The following is a 19063-nucleotide window of genomic DNA, read 5'->3' as shown; positions in this document are numbered from 1 at the left end:
ATAATGACATCATAGCCCTCTTAATCTGTGTAAGTGTACTCTGTGATATTAGCACAGTGTTAGTGCATTCCTTAGGGTATATCGCTGTCATTAAAGGACTCACAACCATACATGGCATTGTTGTAACCACTCATCTGTCCATGTGTGCTTAGACTGCTTCCACAGTGTAACTATTGTGAGCACGTGGCACTGTGGTATCCACTCATCTGTCCGTGGGTGCTTAGACTGCTTCCACAGTGTACTTATCATGAGTAATGCTGCTGTGAATATGGGCATACAAGTATTTGTTGGAGATTCTGCTTTAGGTTCTTTTGGGTGTATATGCAGCAGTGGAATTGCTGGGTCATATGGTAATTTTATTCATTTTTTAGGAATCATCTTACTGTTTTCCACATCAACTGTCTCATTTACATTTCCACCAACAGTGTAAAAAGGTTCCAGTTTTTTCATATCCTCCCAACAGTTGATATTTTCTGTGTTTTTATTGTTGTTAGTTACTATCCTAATGGGTATACGATGGTATCTCATTGTAGTGTTGGTTCCCATATCCTTCATGGTGACACAGAGAGGGAAATAGAGAAGAGAGATCTTCAATCCTCTGTTTTACTCCCCAAATTACCACAACAGCAAACGTGGTTAAACCAGGCTGAAGCCCAGAACTTAATCTAGGTCTTCTAAGTAGGTGGCAGGGACTCAAGTACTTGAGCCATTATCTACTGCCTCCCAGGATACACATTAGCAGGGAGCTAGAATTAGGAGCAGAGTAGTCAGGCGAAAGCCGGACACTCCAATATGAGATGTAGGTGTCCCCAGCACATAACCCCTTTATTTCAGGTATATCTGGAAATACAGCATCATGACAAATAATCCTTATTAAAAAAAACTGTTGAATGTTTTTGGTGAAGTAGTTTATTTCTGATGAGGCCTTATATAGAAAATTTATTAGAGGTTTTTTCATGAAGAATTCTATCTAAAATTTATTTTTTTAAAGACTTATTTATTTGAAAGAGTTAGTAGAGAGAAGGAGAGGCAGAGAGAGAGAGATTGATTGATCTTCCATCCGCTAGTTCATTCCCCAGTTGGCCCCAATGGCCAGAGCTGCACCAGTCTGAAGCCAGGAGCTTCTCCCAGGTCTCCTACATGGGTGCAGGGGCCCTAGCACTTGGGCCATCTTCTGGTGCTTTGCCAGGCCATAGCATAGAGCTGGATTGGAAGTGGAGCAGCTGGGACTTGAACCGGCATCCATATGGGATACTGGCACTGTAGGCGGTGATTTTACCCACTGTGCCACAGTGCTAGCCCCCAATTTTTTATTTTTTAAAGTGTATGCTTCTACTTCAATGTCCTACAGAACTAACGCTTAGCTTTTTAATTTGTTTTCATTGTTTTTTCCCTTCATAGATTGATTATATTTCTAGGACGTAGCATTTTAAGTGCTTGAAATGTTAAAAAAGAATTTTTTTTTCCTTTTCTTTTCTTTTCTTTTTTGTTAATTTACTTGAGAGAGATCCAGGAGAGAACTCCCAAGTGCTAATTCACTCCCCAGATGCCTGCAGTGGCCAGGGCTGGGCCAGAGGCTAAGGCTGACAGCCAAGAGCTCAGTCCAGGTTTCCTATGTGGAGTGGCAGGAATCCAATTACTTGAGCTGTCACCGCTACCTCCCAGGGTCTGTATTAGCAGGAAGTTGGAAGTCGGGAAATAGGGCCAGCTAGCAAACCTAGGTATTCCGATATGGGACACAGGCATCATTTTACCCACTAGGCTAAATGTTCAGTCCAATGCTTGAAGTGTTTAATACTTTTTCTTTACTGCAACTACAAGGACGCCTAATTGTTGACATTAGTATCTGTGGTTTTTGTTTTTTTTTTTTGTAGATTACATGCAGCAAACTGGAGGTCAGGCACATCTTTTCTTCTGGATGACAGTGGAAGGATACCGGGTTACAGCCCAGCAACAGCTAGAGGTTTTATTAAGTCGCCAAAGGGATGGAAAACATCAAACCAACCAAACCAAAGGTCTTCTAAGAGCAGCAGCTGTTGGAATTTATGAACAATATTTATCAGAAAAGGTGAGGATATATTTTGGTTACTGTGCTCTTATCTTTGACAGTATTGTTAATAACTTTTGCAGTTCTTGCAAAAAAATTATTTATGCTGGGCATGGCTACTTTACAGACATTGTCTCATTCAGTCATGGTAGCATTCTTTATTTTTATCCTCATTGTGTAAGGAAAGAGTCTGAGATTTGGGAAATTAAATTAATGTGGCCAAGCTCCTGCAGATACTAAATCTACAAAATAAAAGATTCAAGGTCACAAAGTTTTCGATTCAAAGACACAGTAAGGTGAAAGTAAAAGCATGGAAAAAGATAAACCATGGAAAAATAAACAGAAGAGAACTGGAGTGGCTATAATAATACAGTCAAAATTTAAGATAAAAAATGATAAAAGAAATGTTGTTAGGACAGGCATTTGGCACAGTGATTAAGGTGTCACTGGTACAGCCTTATCCCATCATCAGAGTACCTGGGTTTGAGTCCCAGCTCTGTTTCTGATCCAGCTTTCTACTAATGCACATCCTGGGAGGCACAGGTGATAGATAGTTCAAGTGCTCGGGTCTTTGCCAAGGAACGGTGGGAGAAGGTAGAGGTCACCAAAATGGTGAATGACAGAGGAGACGTCACCCCAATCCTATGGAAATTAAAAAAAGTGTTAGTAAATATTATGTACATCTTTATGATAACAAACTAGGATAGCTAAAGTGGCTAAATTTCTAGAAAGTTAGAAATTATCAGACTGGTGGAAGGGGCAGGTAGGGTGGAAAGAATCACTGTGTTCCTAAAGTTGTATTTATGAAATGCATGAAGTTTGTATACCTTAAATAAAAGGTTTCTGGGTTTTAAAACTGAAGGAGAAATTTAGAAATCTAATGTAGAGTTGCTCCAAGTCTCCTGGCCTGAGGCGTCCTCCCGATCCCTCCCCTTCCCCGGTGCCTCTAACTGAAGAACATTCATCAAGGATTTGGCATCCACGGCCCAGAAGTTTGTTATCCAAGATGATGAATGCTGACATGGATGCAGTTGATGCCGAAAATCAGGTGGAACTGGAGGGAAAAACACGACTTATTAATCAAGTGTTGGAACTCCAACACACACTTGAAGATCTCTCTGCAAGAGTAGATGCAGTTAAGGAAGAAAATCTGAAGCTTAAATCAGAAAACCAAGTTCTTGGACAGTATATAGAAAACCTCATGTCAGCTTCCAGTGTTTTTCAAACAACTGACACGAAAAGCAAAAGGAAGTAGGGGACTGATGTCCCTTCTCTTTCATGGAATTGCTGCTGACCTTTTTTTTTCCTTTAAAACTTCGATAGATTCCAAGAGTTACAGTACTTTTATTTGTGGCTTCACTGAATATTTCGGAAGATAATGTCAGATGTAGGCAAAATTAACTACTTGAGATTTCCACAAGTTTGTGTATTATGTTAGTCTATGAAAATGTGCAAATGTATTGTAGAGACTTTATAATCAGAATGGCATATATTTATGACACTTGAAGATGAATGTTTTATCGAGTTTACTTTGATTTATAGGCTTAGCACTGTCTTTTATTATAGGCTTAGCAAGATATACAAGAAAAACCCACCATGTTGTGAAAAAGTGACCAAAATCATGTCCTGAATGCACAGCTTTATGTACCTGTCCACCATGTTGTGCCTCTGCTGCCTTTGCCTCTTCCTTCCCACTCACTTCCCCAAGGAAAACAGTTTGTAAAAGTAATTTTAATAGTTAATCATCTATGATGTAATCTGAACCCTAATTGTTGAAACTTAACCAAAATAAGATACTTTCTCAGCTAGGGCTTGTCATTTGTGATATTTAGTAATAAGATAGGATTGCTGGTTTCTCTTTAATCAATTGAAAACAGATGGAGGCTAAAAAAATGACTTTTCCTTGAAAGTAAATTGTCATGAATTTTAAAAGCTTCCTTTTGTACAAGATAATCTACTTGGTATCTGTAAAGATAGGCGTCCTAGTCATGTGTGTCCTTAAAAATAGAAAATCTTGAGGGAAAATAAAATAGGGTGTAAAAGTACTTGGTAAAACAGTAGTGAAACAACTCCAGATGTTTTCACTCGAGAGTCGTGTGATCTCTAGTGCAGAGTACATATTTTGGGGAGTATATTTGAAAATGGATTGTTTGACCTTACATAAGCCACCACCGGAAGAGAACAGTAGAAAGAATTTGGTTTCAAGGTTTATTTGTAGAACCCAGCAGATCAACTGCAAAACTCCTTGAGTATATTAGTATCAGAATTGGGAGAATTTCACGGGTGCACTAATTGATAACCTTGCTCAGTATTTTATCTTACTTGTTCTCCCAGAATTTTCTGTAAAGTCAACTTGGTTTGCAGAGTTTTCATTATCCTTTAACAATTTTTAAAAACTTAGTTTCTAGACTGTTTGGTAAGGGAATAATCAATGTCAGAAGTATTATTAAAATGTTCTAGGAAAAGAGATCAAATAATACAGTTTATGATTACTAGATTTGACTACTTTTAATTATGGAATAACCTTATTGTAGAAGTGTAAGATTTGATGTATGAATATATAGTAGTTACACCACAAACATTTTGCATCCCTTTTGTGACCTGATTGACAGATATTTAAATTGTGTTGCAATTCTGCTTTGCTGTTTAATAAAAAGCTGTTTCAGAGATAAAAAAAAAATCTAATGTAATAAGTAAAGAAATTGATTAATGATTGAAAATCTTCTCACAGAAAAAAAGGCTAGGCCTAGACAGTTTCACTGGTAATTCTGTCAACTGTTTCAGGAACTAATAGTATTTCACAAACTGTTCAGAAACTAGAGGAGACAGGAACACGTGGCTTCTTGTTTCGTGAGGCCAGTGTTAGTGTCATACCAAAGCCCAGTATATCACCCAGGAAACTACAGACCAGTGCCCCTCATTAATGCAGACACAGAAATCCTCAAGATTCAAGATCGTTCTCACTGTGGTACTTTTAATGACTCTCTGCAGTATGACACCTATTAATTTATTCTTGCACATTTTTTTTTTACTTTTAGCCATGAATTTTATTTATTAAAGCATGTTAAAACTCTGCCTCATGAAATATATTCATACTCTCATAACTGCATAATTTTTTATTTATAGAAGGTGAACAGATTTCCTGTATTTCATATAAACAGATAAGGAGTGTAGTGATACTTCCTACCCTACCCATAAATGCACATTTTTAAGAATAAATGTATGACAAACACATTTATACACACAGTCCAGCTTTTAATGTGCTCTGAAGCTTTGTATATTTTCTTTACTTTGTATATTTTCTTTACTTAATGTGCTCTGAAGCTTTGTATATTTTCTTTGCTTGTTCTCACCTGTCGTGTTCACCTGCTGCTTTACTTCCAGTTTCCTGAATTTGGAGATAATTATTCACTTGTTTTCCCACACATTTTTATCCTAAATATATTTTCTCCTAAATAGTATATTGCTCAGCATTTTTTCTAACCTTTGCTAAAATGGCATGATACTATATTTATTGTGTTTTTAAATTCCTCATTATATTGAAATACATATATTTTGATCTCTACAGGTGTAGTTCATTCTCAAAGAGGTATTTAATTCCATGGATGGATGTGTAGGAGCTTATTTACCTGTGATGATGTCTTAGATTTTGGCAATGAGTACAAAAGATAAATACAGCACTTGAGTCCTTCCATAAAGAGCCAAAAGTATTGTTTTAGTATTGAATGACTATAGCATGGATTATCTGTCTTCCATAGCGATGGCTGTTTTTCCTTTGACCACTGATGTTAGCAGCTGTGATTTGCTGTTTGCACTCATGAATCACCCATTGTTGAAGCACTCTGCACAGTAGACTTAACTGCACAGTTCAAGAGCATCATAATCGTGAACATTAATGGTCCATCTTTAATTTTACTGTATTATAATTTGTATTTGACAACACTGGTTTAATTTTATGACTTTGTGTATGTGGCCGTTATTAAGAATTCAGATAATAAAAATCAAAATAATTATGATACAAATGCCAGTGTGATCCAGGCATCACCAAAATGGAAATATAGATGCCTTTGTTATTTTAATAGCAAAGGACAGAAGGTACGTAAAGCTGAATTAAGGAATATGGATATAAGCAAGATACAACATCTTATATAATTTTGGACTTGATCATGGTGGAGGGGATATGAAAGCACTAAGATTCAGTAATCTAAGTTAGTAAGAAAGGTTTCCCATCTCTGAAAGACACCAGTGATCAGTTGAACGTAGTGATTACTGAATAGGCATGGGCATAGCAAACATGAATGTGTGTTGGCCTGTTGTTTCCTTGATTATTCTGTGAGACTGAGGTTTGGAGGTTTCAGCTAAAATGTCCTGTGGGTCAACAGGAGAGGAACTTTGGTTAACAGATGTTTTGGCCCCCAGGCAGGTAGAGCTGAGTTTGTTCTGTCTGACCAACTGTTACGGTTTCTATAGTATGTCAGGTATGCATCAGATCATTGTGAGAAAAATATTTCACTTGGTGCTAAGTACTTTGATTTGAGAAATAGAGTTATATGTGTCTCTTTTATTTCCTGGGTTTCAACAAACTGCAGAAAATACAAAACAAACTTTACTCATCTATCTATATACTCAGCATAAAGTGCAAACATAAATTTTAACAAATTGCAGTCCGTGAACTTGCCAAAGAAAACTGAAAGGTGTTACTTGCTAAGTGTCATGTGTTCCCTGTACACAGCACTGCTGAAAACAGAATTTGATTTCTTACTTGTGATAGTGAAGCTTTTGCAGTGAAAGTTCAGTTCATTTTTTATTTTCCTCAGAATCTGAGTAATACTTGAGATTTTGACATACAAAAATATCAGGAGATAACGTTCTTAGATTCATATCTACAAGGTGGCTGTCATTCTTGCCAGCTATTGAAAGACGCTGGAAAATGTTGGCCTGTGGTAAAATCATGTTCTCAAAGCAGAGGACAGAGTGTAGAAAATACTGCAGGAATGAGAATGGAGAAAAGAAACACAGAAAACAGAATTGCATGCTGTTTCTCTAAAACTGGTGAGTGGTCTTTGAAGCATGCAGTTGGAGCCTAGAAAAGGATGAGACGCCTGACCTGAGCTATTTGATGGTGTGTGTTAGCTGTGAGCAAACACATCTCATTTTGTTGAAATAAGACCACATGACAATCAAAGTAACCAGAAAAGGACAGCCAACTTAAATAGTTTCTTTTTTCTTTTTTCTTTTTTTTTTTCTTTTTGACAGGCAGAGTGGACAGTGAGAGAGAGAGACAGAGAGAAAGGTCTTCCTTTTTGCCGTTGGTTCACCCTCCAATGGCCGCCACGGCCGGCGTGCTACGGCCAGTGCACCGCGCTGATCCGATGGCAGGAGCCAGGTGCTTCTCCTGGTCTCCCATGGGGTGCAGGGCCCAAGCACTTGGGCCATCCTCCACTGCACTCCCGGGCCACAGCAGAGAGCTGGCCTGGAAGAGGGGCAACCAGGACAGAATCCGGTGCCCCGACCTGGACTATGGACTAGAACCCGGTGTGCCAGCGCCACAAGGCGGAGGATTAGCCTAGTGAGCCGCGGCGCCGGCCCATAGTTCTTTGTTAAAGTAATAACAAGTATGTGTAAGTATTTCTTCTGTATTACTTTTCTCAGGAGAAGGACTCCCTAATTAGTTATGTCCAATTCTGGCTCTCTGAAAGTGTTGATCATCCGATACAAAGGATGATGCTGTGTCTTGAGATGTACAAGAAAAATTAAAAATTGAAGCGCTGGTTTGAGTCTTGATTGCTCTGCTTCCCATCTGGCTTCCTGCTGATGTGCCTGGGAAGGCAGGTGATGGTGGCCCAGGTGCTTGGGCCCTGCCACCCATGTTGGAGGCACGATGGAATTCCAGCCTCCTTGCCTTGGCCTGGCAGCCATCCAGGGAGTGAACCAGCAGATAGATTTGTCTCTCTCTATCTCTCTCTGTATTCTGGCTTTTTGATAAAAAATAGATTTTTTAATTAAACAAATATGAAAATACTACTTTTAATTGACCTGTTTTTCTTTATTTCCAAGAAGCTGAGTTTAGTGAGCTTAGAGGATAAAAAAAGGCTGGACCAACTAAGATCGTATTTTACTCTTAATTTTTTATCACACAGTTGAATTTGCTTATTTCTCTTATTTCAGGGAAACCAACTTCCCACACACAACAAATAAGCACTTCCTCTACACCACAAAACAAAAACAAAAACACAACCACACTCATTTATGTGGGTTTGCTAATTAATAAGAATGTTGAATTTTTAAAGGAACATCAGAAGTTGTATAGCTCTTTTCCTATGCATTTGTACCCTGTTTACTTTTTCTCCTTTCTTGATTTCTCCATTCTGTTCCTTAGGAATCTTATTGAATAGTGAAATTATTTAAACAATGCATGTTTTGTTTTTCTCTAAAAGTTACCATCTCTAGCACTCACTCACTCTGTAGAGCCTTCAGAATTAAAAATTGAGATGCTACCATGCCAATGCTATTGACATGCCTTGCTTTTCAGCATTTTTTCCCTATAAAGTAATCATTGAAATTGAAAGGTCAGATTTTGTATTTTTGTGTAGTATTTGTCATATTATTTACTTTGAAATGGAGCTTCTTGAAACAAATAACGTTTCAGATATTTTTCCCATCAATATCACACTAAAACTTTGCTGAAGCATTATGAAAACAAATTTAGGATTACTGTAGTCTCTTAAAGGCCATTCAGAAGGATTCTCTGGTGTCAGACGGTAAGTCATTTGGCTTTCTTTTTTGGCAGTTGTATCAGTATACATCCAGTGCTGGTGGACACTAAACAGTAGCATCTAATGACAGTGCTTTCTCTGTGCCAGACACTATGCTGTAGTTTTATATAAATATTTTTAATCTTTACAGTAATCTTTTTTTTTTTTAAGATTTATTAATTTATTTGAAAGTCAGAGAGTGGGAGAGACAGATTGAGATCTTCCATCTGCTGGTTTACTCCCCAGATGGCTGCAGTGGCCAGGGCTGGGCCAGGCCATAGCGAGGAGCCCTGAGCTTCTTCCGGGTCTCCTACATTGGTGCAGGGGCCCAAGCACTTGGGCCATCTTCTGCTGCTTTCCCAGGTGCATTTTCAGGGAGCTGGATGGGAAGTGGAGCAGCCTGCTCTGAAACCAGTGCCCATATGGCATGCAGTATCGCAAGAGTCAAATCTTACCTGTTGTGCTGCAGTGCTGGCCCCTAGAGGAATCTTAAATAACTTTCTGTAGTGTTAACGCTATTTTACAGATGGAGTAAATGAGGTCAGGTAAGAGGTAACTTGTTCAGCAAAAGTTGATTTAAGTCCATGTTTGACTACCAATCACCTCTGGTATGTGAGGAAGACTCTAACTCAGTTTTTGCATTCATGGACATCACAAACCAGTGATTCTTATCTTCCAGTTACTTTCAGTCATAACCATTGAGTATTAACTTGTATTTCAAAATTAACAAGATTATTACTACTGTTGTTTTTCTGTTAGGCATCTCCAAGAGTTACTGTTGATGACTATTTAGTAGCAAAATTAGCAGATACTTTGAATCATGAAGATCCAACCCCTGAAATCTTTGATGATATTCAAAGAAAGGTATAGTGCATAATATTTATCATTTTATTTTCTTGAAAAAAATGTGTATTTCCATGTCAGTGTAGTTTTTTAACAAGTTATTGAAACATTTAAAAAGACTGTAAACTAAAAAATGGAAATTATAACAATAATACTTCTCAGTTTCAAATTCGTAGGCCACTATTTTCTCTTTATTTCTTTAATTGGGAGGAAAATCCTTGTGTTGAGTTGTTTTATTGGAATCTGGCCAAAAAGTCAGATATTCTAGTCTTGGATTTGATGAAATAATATGAATAACATGCCTTAAAAATTGTTTTTAATATGAGCATTGAGCCTTTCATCTAAATATACTTCAAAAAGTGCATGAGAAAAGAGAATTTATTTTGGTATAAACATTTTAAATCTATGTAGTGCTTCTGTCCCAATGTGTGCTTCCATGAACTTTTTGAAGTCCACTGTACTTGTTTCATAGAAAACACTGCTTTCTAGTCTGTTATCTATAAAACCGGTCATGTGATTTGTGTTGGCAGTAGGATACTCTTCAGTGTGATTCAGGTAGTGGAGGAACCAGAATAACCATTAACTGTGTATAGTGTCACTGCTGACATCTTTTAACTGTGAAATGTTATGGCAAGACTTCCATGTAGCTTTTGGTGAAATCTTACTTAACAGAAATCACTTTATCTGTATTAATTATTGAATATCTTGATTTATTTCCCCAAGGTATATGAGTTGATGTTACGAGATGAAAGATTTTATCCTTCATTCAGACAGAATGCCCTGTATGTGCGCATGTTAGCTGAGCTTGACATGTTAAAAGATCCTAGTTTCAGAGGATCAGATGATGGGGATGGAGGTAAGCTGGCACAGCTTTGTGTTTAGATGTATGCTGTTTTTTTTTTTTATTTATTTATTCATTTATTTATTTGAAAGGTGGAGTTAGAGAGAAAGAGATAGAGACAGAGAATCTCCCATCCATTGGTTTACTCCGCAGATGGCCACAACAGCCATGGCTGGGCTGGGTCACGCTAAAGCCAGGAGAGGGACTTCACCAGGATCTTCCTTGTGGGTGGCAGGGACTCAAGTACTTGGGCCATCTTCCATTGCTTTCCCAGGCACATTAATGGGGAACAGGATCAAAAGTTGAGCAGCTGGGACTCCAATCAGTACTCATATGGGATACCAGGATCACAGGCAGAGGTTAACCTGCTGCAACAGCACAATGCCAGCCCCAATAAGTGTATTTCTTTTTGTATATATGGGTTGGGTGTTCAGCCTTGTGGTTAAGACATGGTTAAGATGCTCATGTCTCAAATTGGAGCACCTGTATTCCAAACCCAACTCTGGCTCCTGACTGTAGCTTCCTGCTAATGTAGACTCTGGAAGGCAGCAGTGATGGGTGACTGAAGTAATTGGAGTTTCTATCATCTAGATCTGAGACCTGGATTGAGTTCTTGGCTCCTGGTTATGGCCTGGCTTAGCCCCATCCCCAGCCCTTGTGGGTATTTGGGGAGTTAACCAGTTGATGGGAACTCTGTCTCTCTCTTTTTCTCTCTCTCTCTCTGCCTTTCAAATAGACAGATAAAAGATATCCTAATTGGAAACTTGGTTGCTTATATGTACAAGAAAACCCTGAGAAAAAAAGTTTTGTTTGACATTCTCTAATATGAATTTTAAAAATTAATTTTTCCTAGTTGCCTTTTAATTAATTTGCATTATGTATGGATTATTAAGGATCTTCTAGTATATTAGTTATGTATTGATTTATGAATGTAGTCTTCCAATGTTTTTGAGCCAAATCTACCAAGAATAAGTGGGCTTAATAGATATATTTAAAATCACTCTGTTTTTCTCTCAATACTGAACTACTTTTTTTGGCATAGTTAATCCAGTGAGAAAGAGTAATATTACTGTTCCCTAATGGGCTTTCACACTGCAGTCTTTTCCTTCGAATCGTGTTGTGTTAGGCTGCTTAATAGGGTACTCTGAGAATGACGGTATTTAACATTGCTCTCCTGTACATGAAAGCCTTGTTGTTATTGGTCAGCTGTCACATTCATGTCTCTGAACGTTCATTTTCACTGAAATACCTGGCTTACAAAACCATGGGACTTAAGGGATCTGGTGTTTGGGAATATACCTCAAATTTTCTTTACCTTTTTGTTATATCTTGGCTTGTTGCCTTTCATTCTTGGTGTTTGAACTTAAATAAAACAAAAATTTCAGATTTTTTTTTACTGTATACTAAGTTGAATTTCTCTGTTACAGAATCTTTTAATGGGTCTCCTACAGGAAGCATAAATTTGGTAAGTATTATAGGTACCTGTTGTGACAGTGACTTGAAAATGTAAAAGCCTGGGCCTTGACATATGTGGGCAGATGATACATTTTAAGCACCCAGTTATGTTTTTAAAGAAGTATACAGATTCGCATATAAGGCATCTGTGAATTAGAATTTAAAATTTTATTTCATTTTTACTTTGGAAATTGGTCTTAGGTCACACCTGCATAATTGCCACCTCACTTTATAAAGAAGTTGATTAAGCTATTTCCAGTGTTTAGTGTAATTGAATGATTCTTTGATTAGTACTGTAGTAGGCAGTAAATATGTGACACCTAAATGTTCACATTTAGTTTTTTCTCCTGTTACGTAAAAATCATAAAACTAATAGGGATAACCAAGAGGTTTTACATGTTCTTAAAGTCTACACTGAAATAAATATGGATTGTTTATAAAAAGAATTTTTTAAGCTTAGGAAGTTTTATAGCAACTACGTTTTATGATTTAAGATGTGAGAATGACAAGTTTTCAGCAATATAAACTGTCACTGGTGTTACATATATTGAGGGTAAAACAAAGTAGTGAACATTTCAGTTCTCTGACATATCCAAGCCTTGCCATTGAGTAACTTATTTCCTATAATTCTGTTAGGAAGAAATATCAGGGTTCCTTAATGGTTTCAGTCCACAGTTTAGCTGGGCAAGGAAGAGGGAGAGAGATGGAAAATTGTTTTGTTTTCCCTTTCACTGGCATTATTTTTTCTTTTAAGTTGTTTGTAATAGCTGAATGTTTGAGAGGCCAGTTGTCTTACTGGAGATAAAGTACACAGAGTTTTTGTGGGAGGCAGATCCAGGAGCACCTGCTCTGTCTAGTACATACCAAAGTTCCAGACTCTAAGAAGGAAAACAAGTATTCAGCATAAACCATATTGTACAGACCTGAGCTGCAGTGAGCCACTCTTTGTCAGAGAACGGTGGGAATTCCCAGATGCCATCCGAGGGGCAGCCCTGCAGGCAGTCCTCTCTAAGAAGACAGTTTCAGGCAGCCGTGTTCACTGTTGTTCTGCAGTGTCTGCTTTCTTCATGAGCTTATGTTCCCTGTACATGTACTACAGAGGCTATCACTGGAAAGATTTTGTTTGGAATCACTCCGTCAAGATTTTTGCTTATGAAATTGTTTGAAAATTATTTAAAATCTGTCGCAGACTTTGAACTGATTTCATTTGATAAGTAACATTTTATATGTCATCTCATTTAATTCTCACATAATCCTGTAATGTAGATACTATTATCCTCATTTCTAGATAAGGGATCTAAATTAACTAGTAAAATTATTTAATTAACAGAAGTGATCTGGTTCTAGTTTAACATCTAAAAATTGAAATGTTAACCTGAGAGTATGTTTATTTACTGTTATACAGTTTTTCTTTTCTTGCCATATATTGAATATAATTGAAAAGTGGTTACTTAAGCAGTGAAGAAAGAAATCTTATGTATTAACTTGATTACTTTTTTTGGTATAATTTCTTAATTTTGGCTTCTCTTTACTCAGTTAGGATAAGTGGAGAGAATTAGTATTGTGAGGGTGAGGATAGAAAAATTAGTAAAATGTACCTGCAATGGAGATGAGCAGTGCATCTAAGATGCAGAATTCTTTCACACTTTTTTCTCTGTAAAACTTAAAAAGTTGTTCCCTGGCTTTTTCTCCAGTCTTTAGATGACCTTTCCAGCATGTCTTCTGATGACTCGACACAGCTTCATGCTTACATCTCAGACACTGGTAAGAGACTTCGTGGGATAAGCACTACTTCAAAACCATTGACTATTGTATCCCTCAATTATGTTCTATATTTATTTTTACAAGTCAGTTTTTGTTTTGTAGTCATTTTTAAGTTACCTTTTTTTCTGCACCATTTTCTCCATTCAGTTTTGTGGTTTCCTCTTATGTTGTTACTGTTAACATTTGAAAATGCTTATGTCCGAAGTGTTTTGTCATAGCTAGTAAACTCTGAAACCAGTCTTGTTTATACTTAAGTCTAGATGATAATTTGCATAATCCTTATTAAATCTGTTATTGAGATGTCCTGGCTCAGTATTTCTTTTCATATGTGTAACATCAGAGTGGAGAACTTGGGTAAAGGAAGCCTCTGCTTACAGGAGTGTGCAGGAGTTCAAGAAATGCTTGAATGGCATGAGAAACCTGTGAGACTGTGATCAGTCAGAACTGTTGGTGAGCTGAGACAGAATCCTTGCTTTCCATCATTGCCATTGAGTTGTTAGATAATCCTAGTAATTACTAGATAAAGATAGTTTTCTTATGTGCCTCTCATTATTCCCAGAATATGAGTGTGTTTGTCGTATTTTATAGTGAAGTACAAACATACCTCAATTCAGTTTCAAGCTTACATTTTAGATACTAAAGAGATTTTATAGTATGCGTGTAGTTTAATATATATTAATTTGTATATGTTAAAAAAAGATTTTATTTTCTTTTGTTTTTCACTGGAGCTGGAATCTGATTTTGTATTCTGTTCCCAGCCAGATTTCTGGGACAAGTTAACCATAATTGCTGACCCAGGTTTTCCTTTATCTTTTCCAAATACTTTTTTTTTTACATAGGTTATGCTATCCATATCATTTGATAACAAGCTTTTTATGAAATCAGAGGTCTTGCTGCTTTTCTTCCTAGTTTTTGTAATTGTCCTAATTTTTGCTTTAAATTTTTAAAATTTAATTTTTTTTAAACTTCTGTTTGGTTTTTAGGATTGACTTCTAAATGTGAGAAGTGTGAATAGTATTTCAAGTGTAAACAGTATATATATTTTTTAATTTCTTGACGTTCTCAAGCTTTTTCATCCTATGATAGACACTCAGTTGATCTTTCTGTTTTCTGAGTGTTCTGGTTTTCTATTTGCTGTGTCCATTTGTTCACCTTTTCAACAGATGCTAGCTTCTGGAAATGTATGGAAGCACTGTGCTAGGCATTTTTGGTAATGTTTCTGTCTGACATAGAACTAAAGAGGCAGCATACTATAGTGATTAACACACAACTTTTAGACTGAACTACTGCCTCTGCCCCTTGAGACAGAGAAGTTCCTTCTCTGTGCCTCAATTTTCTCATCTGTAAGTTGGGACAGCAATAGTAATATGTCATAAGGTTTTTACTATGATAAAGTAACTAATTACATCAGTAATTGTATATGATGGGCATCATCTGTGTTTGTTCAATACATATTTTACCAATTGAACAGTAGACTAGACTCTCTTTGATTCTGGGTCCCGGATCCTTACCATTTCTATTGCAGGAAATAAGTTACAGTCTAGAGCAGTGCTCCTCTGAGTAGTCCATGCATTCAGCATGTACTGTTTCCTGCACAGAGAAACCTAGCTTTAAAATTATTAGCTAAATTCAACACTGATTAGTAGTAAGATCGATTTGCATTTTGATGCTTGCCCCTTATCTTACCGTGGATTAATAACAGTTGGCAGATCACCTGGTGTGAGAAGCATTGGCCTAATGAAAACAAAATGTTCTAACTGTATCTTCTGAAAATCAACATATGTAACCTCATTATCTTCATTTTCAAATCAAATGACCTCTGTCTTTTGAATTTTTCTTGTATAGTGGCCTCATTATTCTTTCTGTTGTTCATGCACCCTAGGTGATCTCAACTGCCTGTCTATTGGTGTCAAATCCTGTTTGTTCTTTTAAATATTTATTTATTTATTTATTAGAAAGAGTTACAGGGGCCGGTGCCATGGCTCACTTGATTAATCCTCTGCCTGCAGAGCTGGCATCCCATATGGGCACCGGGTTCTAGTCCCGGTTGATCCTCTTCCAGTCCAGCTTTCTGCTGTGGCCTGGGAAGGCAGTGGAGGATGGCCCAAGTGCTTGGGTGCCTGCACCCACGTGGGAGACCAGGAAGAATCACCTGGCTCCTGGCTTCTGTAGCGGCCATTTGAGGAGTGAACCAATGGAAAGAAGACCTTTCTCTCTGTCTCTCTGCCTCACTGTCTAACTCTGTCAAAAAAAAAAAAAAAAATTACAGAGTGAGAGGTAGAGACAGAATCTTCCATCTGCTGGTTCACTTGTCAAATGGCCACAATGACTAGAGCTGGGCTGGTCTTGAGCCAGGAGTTTCGCCTGGGTCTGCCATGTGGGTGCAGGGGCCCAAGCACTTGGGCCATCTTCCACTGCTTTCCCAGGCACATAAGCAGGGGGCTGGACTGGAAGTAGAGCAGCCAGGAATTGAAGCAGCACCCATATGGAATGCTGACCTTGCAGGCAGCAGCTTAACCCACTGAGCCACAGCACTGGCCCCCTGTAATTTATTAGAATATTTTTTTTTTTGCATAACTCTATTCCTTACTGTTTTCCTTGTTCTTATTAACTTGTAATTGATTGTGGTTGCTGCCTAATTGACCTCTGCTATTCTCTTTTCCCAAATGTATCTTGGATATAACCCATAAAGCCATTCCCTTGTTTGGGAAATGGTGGTTTTCTCACTTGGGAAATGGTGGTTTTCTCATTTGATGAAAAGAAAAGAATTGTACTGTTTCATCTGCAAAATGATTGTAAGAAGTCACAAGTGAAAAACAGTGCCACCTATATGTAATGCCTTTGTAAAGAGCAAGATGACCAAAGTCTCTTTCTCTTCTTAAATCTTGTCAAAGCAGAAACACTGTTACTAGATGTTAAGGGAGAGAAAGACAATTTGGAGTTACAAAGTGCAGCTCTTAGGAAAATTTTGGTGACAGCCTGAGAGAAGTTTTTATCCACCTACTACTGCCAGTGTAGATGTCTAGTTTTCTGTATTAAACTATATAAGTTTGGGGGCCTGCGCCGTGGTGTAGCAGATTAAGTGTCCTCCAGCCATCCCATTTCACATCCCAGTTGCCCCACTTCTGATCCAATTCCCTGCTAATGTGCCTGGGAAAGCAGCTGAAGATGGCCAAGTGTTTGGTCTCCTACACCCAAGTGGGACACCCAAAAGAAGCTCCTGGCTCCTGGCTTCAGCCTGGTCCAGCCCTGGCCGTTGCTGCCATTTGGGGAATGAACCAGTGGATGGAAGATTTATCTCTCTCTCTCTCTCTCTCTCTCTCTCTCTCTCTCTCTCTCTCCCCTCCCCCCCCCACTCCCTACCTCCCCTTTTCTCTGTATCTCTGCCTTTCAAATAAGTAAAATAAATCTTTACAAAAAATTTACTAAAAAGGCTTACAGACTCTTCTTTACCTGCTTTTGTAGATTTCCAAAATTTGACCTCTTTTTGTGACAGTTATGCATCAGTGTAATCCATTGTTACAAGCTCAGTTTTAGTCTTTTGGTCACTTTGGTAATCTGCACTGCTATGGGAAATCCTGCCTCACACACACTTGAAGGTTGAAAATAATACAAAAATAGCCAAAAGGGAAATCTACAGGTGCCATAGACCATGGGGAGGAGAACAGATTCAGGGGAGTGAAGAAACGTTGAAGACCAGGGCCTTTTTTTTGCATAATGACTGCTGCCTTGATTTAACTTCTGTTTACTTATTTGCAAGGCAGAGAGAGAGAGAAAGAATGAGAATAAATAGTCGCTCTCCTCCACTGGCTGACTCCCCCAGTGCCTGTGTAGGCCCTGCACCAGACTAGGGTCTGAAGCTGGCAGCCCAGAGCTTAACTCAGATCTCCCACGTGTGGGTGGCAGGCACCCAGTACCTCCCAGCATCTACACTAGCAAGAAGCAAATCAGGAGTAGGAGTTTAATGTTGAACCTCAGACACTTTGATGTGAGATGCAAGTGTCCCAATTGTGACATCTGAAGTGCTAGACCGATCACCCACCTTTGCTGTCTTGATTTTGATAGTATTTTCATAAAGTTTAGAAGAGGCAGGGTGCGCCAAGGCCATGAGAAGGTGGGACCTAGTCCTTGCATAAAACTCAGAGTTACAAAGGACAGCTTGATATGGAAGAAGAGCAAAAAATGTTCAGGAGAAAGAACAGGAATTGTCAAGGTCAGGTTGGAAATGATAGCGATCACCAGATAGTATCCCAACATATGCATCTGGATTTAGCTGTCCTGAAGTAATTAATTATTTACAACTGTCTCAAGCTAGAGAGTTAATACAGTCTTCCCTCATTATTTGTGGGGGAATGGTTCCAGAACACATGATAATACCGAAATCCACAGATGTTTAAGTTTCTTATATGGTATTTGTATATAATCAGTGCTCATTCTCCTTTATATTTTAAATTCTTTATAGATGACTTGTAAGAGCCAATACAATGTAAATGCTGTGGAAAAAGTCTTGTACTGTATTATTTTGGGACTAACGACAAAAAAGCTTGTATGTGTGTAATACAGACACAAGGTTTTTTTCCCCAAATGTGTTTGATCTGCAGTTGGTTGAATCCACAGATGGGGAACCTACAGATGCTAGGACCTACTGTACTGAAATTCTTTCAGAACCCAAAAACCAATAGTTAATGGTGGTAACACTGCTCAGTATGAATGCTTTCACAGCTTTGGGCACTCAGAATGCCCAAGGAGAAACATCAGTTTTTGGAAATTAGCTTATAGAAATCAGTTAAGTGCCACAGGAAGAAATATGAGTCACAATAAGGGAGAGTCCACGGACCTAGCTAGTTAAATGATTTACATCCTAAAAACTCAAAAATGACAATCTTTAGATTTTAAAATATATTAAAAATATTCATAGACGTAAATCCTAAGACAAGAATAAGCAAGTTTGAAAAAAAGAACATAATAAAATTCTGGATATCAAAAAACACAGTGATTGAAATTAAGAGGATGCATTAAGAAATAGACCAGAAACAAATGAGTGAAGATGCAGTAGTCTTCTGGAGACCTAACCTACAGTAGAATCGAGCACTGAGAGAGAAAGAAATGAAAAATCAAGCCGGCGCCGCGGCTCAATAGGCTAATCCTCCGCCTAGTGGCGCCGGCACACTGAGTTCTAGTCCCGGCCGGGGCGCTGGATTCTGTCCCGGTTGCCCCTCTTCCATGCCAGCTCTCTGCTATGGCCCGGGAGTGCAGTGGAGGATGGCCCAAGTGCTTGGGCCCTGCACCCACATGGGAGACCAGGAGAAGCACCTGGCTCCTGCCTTCAGATCAGCACGGTGCGCCGGCCACAGCGCA

At 38.3% G+C, this 19063-nt stretch overlaps 1 protein-coding gene and 1 pseudogene across 51 annotated transcripts in view; both read left to right on the top strand.

Annotated features, from left to right (window-relative positions):
• SNX13 (sorting nexin 13) overlaps positions 1-19063 on the top strand; it is a 139387-nt gene that overhangs the window by 89484 nt on the left and 30840 nt on the right. For all 50 annotated transcript variants that reach the window (XM_089315183.1, XM_051853221.3, XM_070059605.2 and 47 more), the window contains 5 exons: positions 1875-2068; positions 9562-9666; positions 10369-10501; positions 11914-11951; positions 13636-13705. In XM_089315183.1, coding sequence (XP_089171309.1) covers positions 1875-2068; positions 9562-9666; positions 10369-10501; positions 11914-11951; positions 13636-13705 — 540 coding nt within the window. The remainder of the gene's footprint in view (positions 1-1874; positions 2069-9561; positions 9667-10368; positions 10502-11913; positions 11952-13635; positions 13706-19063) is intronic.
• Positions 2924-4727, top strand: LOC127492654 (short coiled-coil protein pseudogene; annotated as a pseudogene). Its single transcript, XR_016222456.1, has one exon. The product of XR_016222456.1 is annotated as a short coiled-coil protein pseudogene (transcript).

The sequence above is a fragment of the Oryctolagus cuniculus genome, chromosome 16 (assembly GCF_051225735.1).
Source record: "Oryctolagus cuniculus isolate XC-2025 breed Fujian yellow rabbit chromosome 16, ASM5122573v1, whole genome shotgun sequence".
Taxonomy (NCBI): Eukaryota; Metazoa; Chordata; class Mammalia; order Lagomorpha; family Leporidae; genus Oryctolagus; species Oryctolagus cuniculus.
The sequence above is the reverse complement of the archived record's forward strand: the minus strand, read 5'-3'. Positions and strand labels throughout refer to the sequence as shown.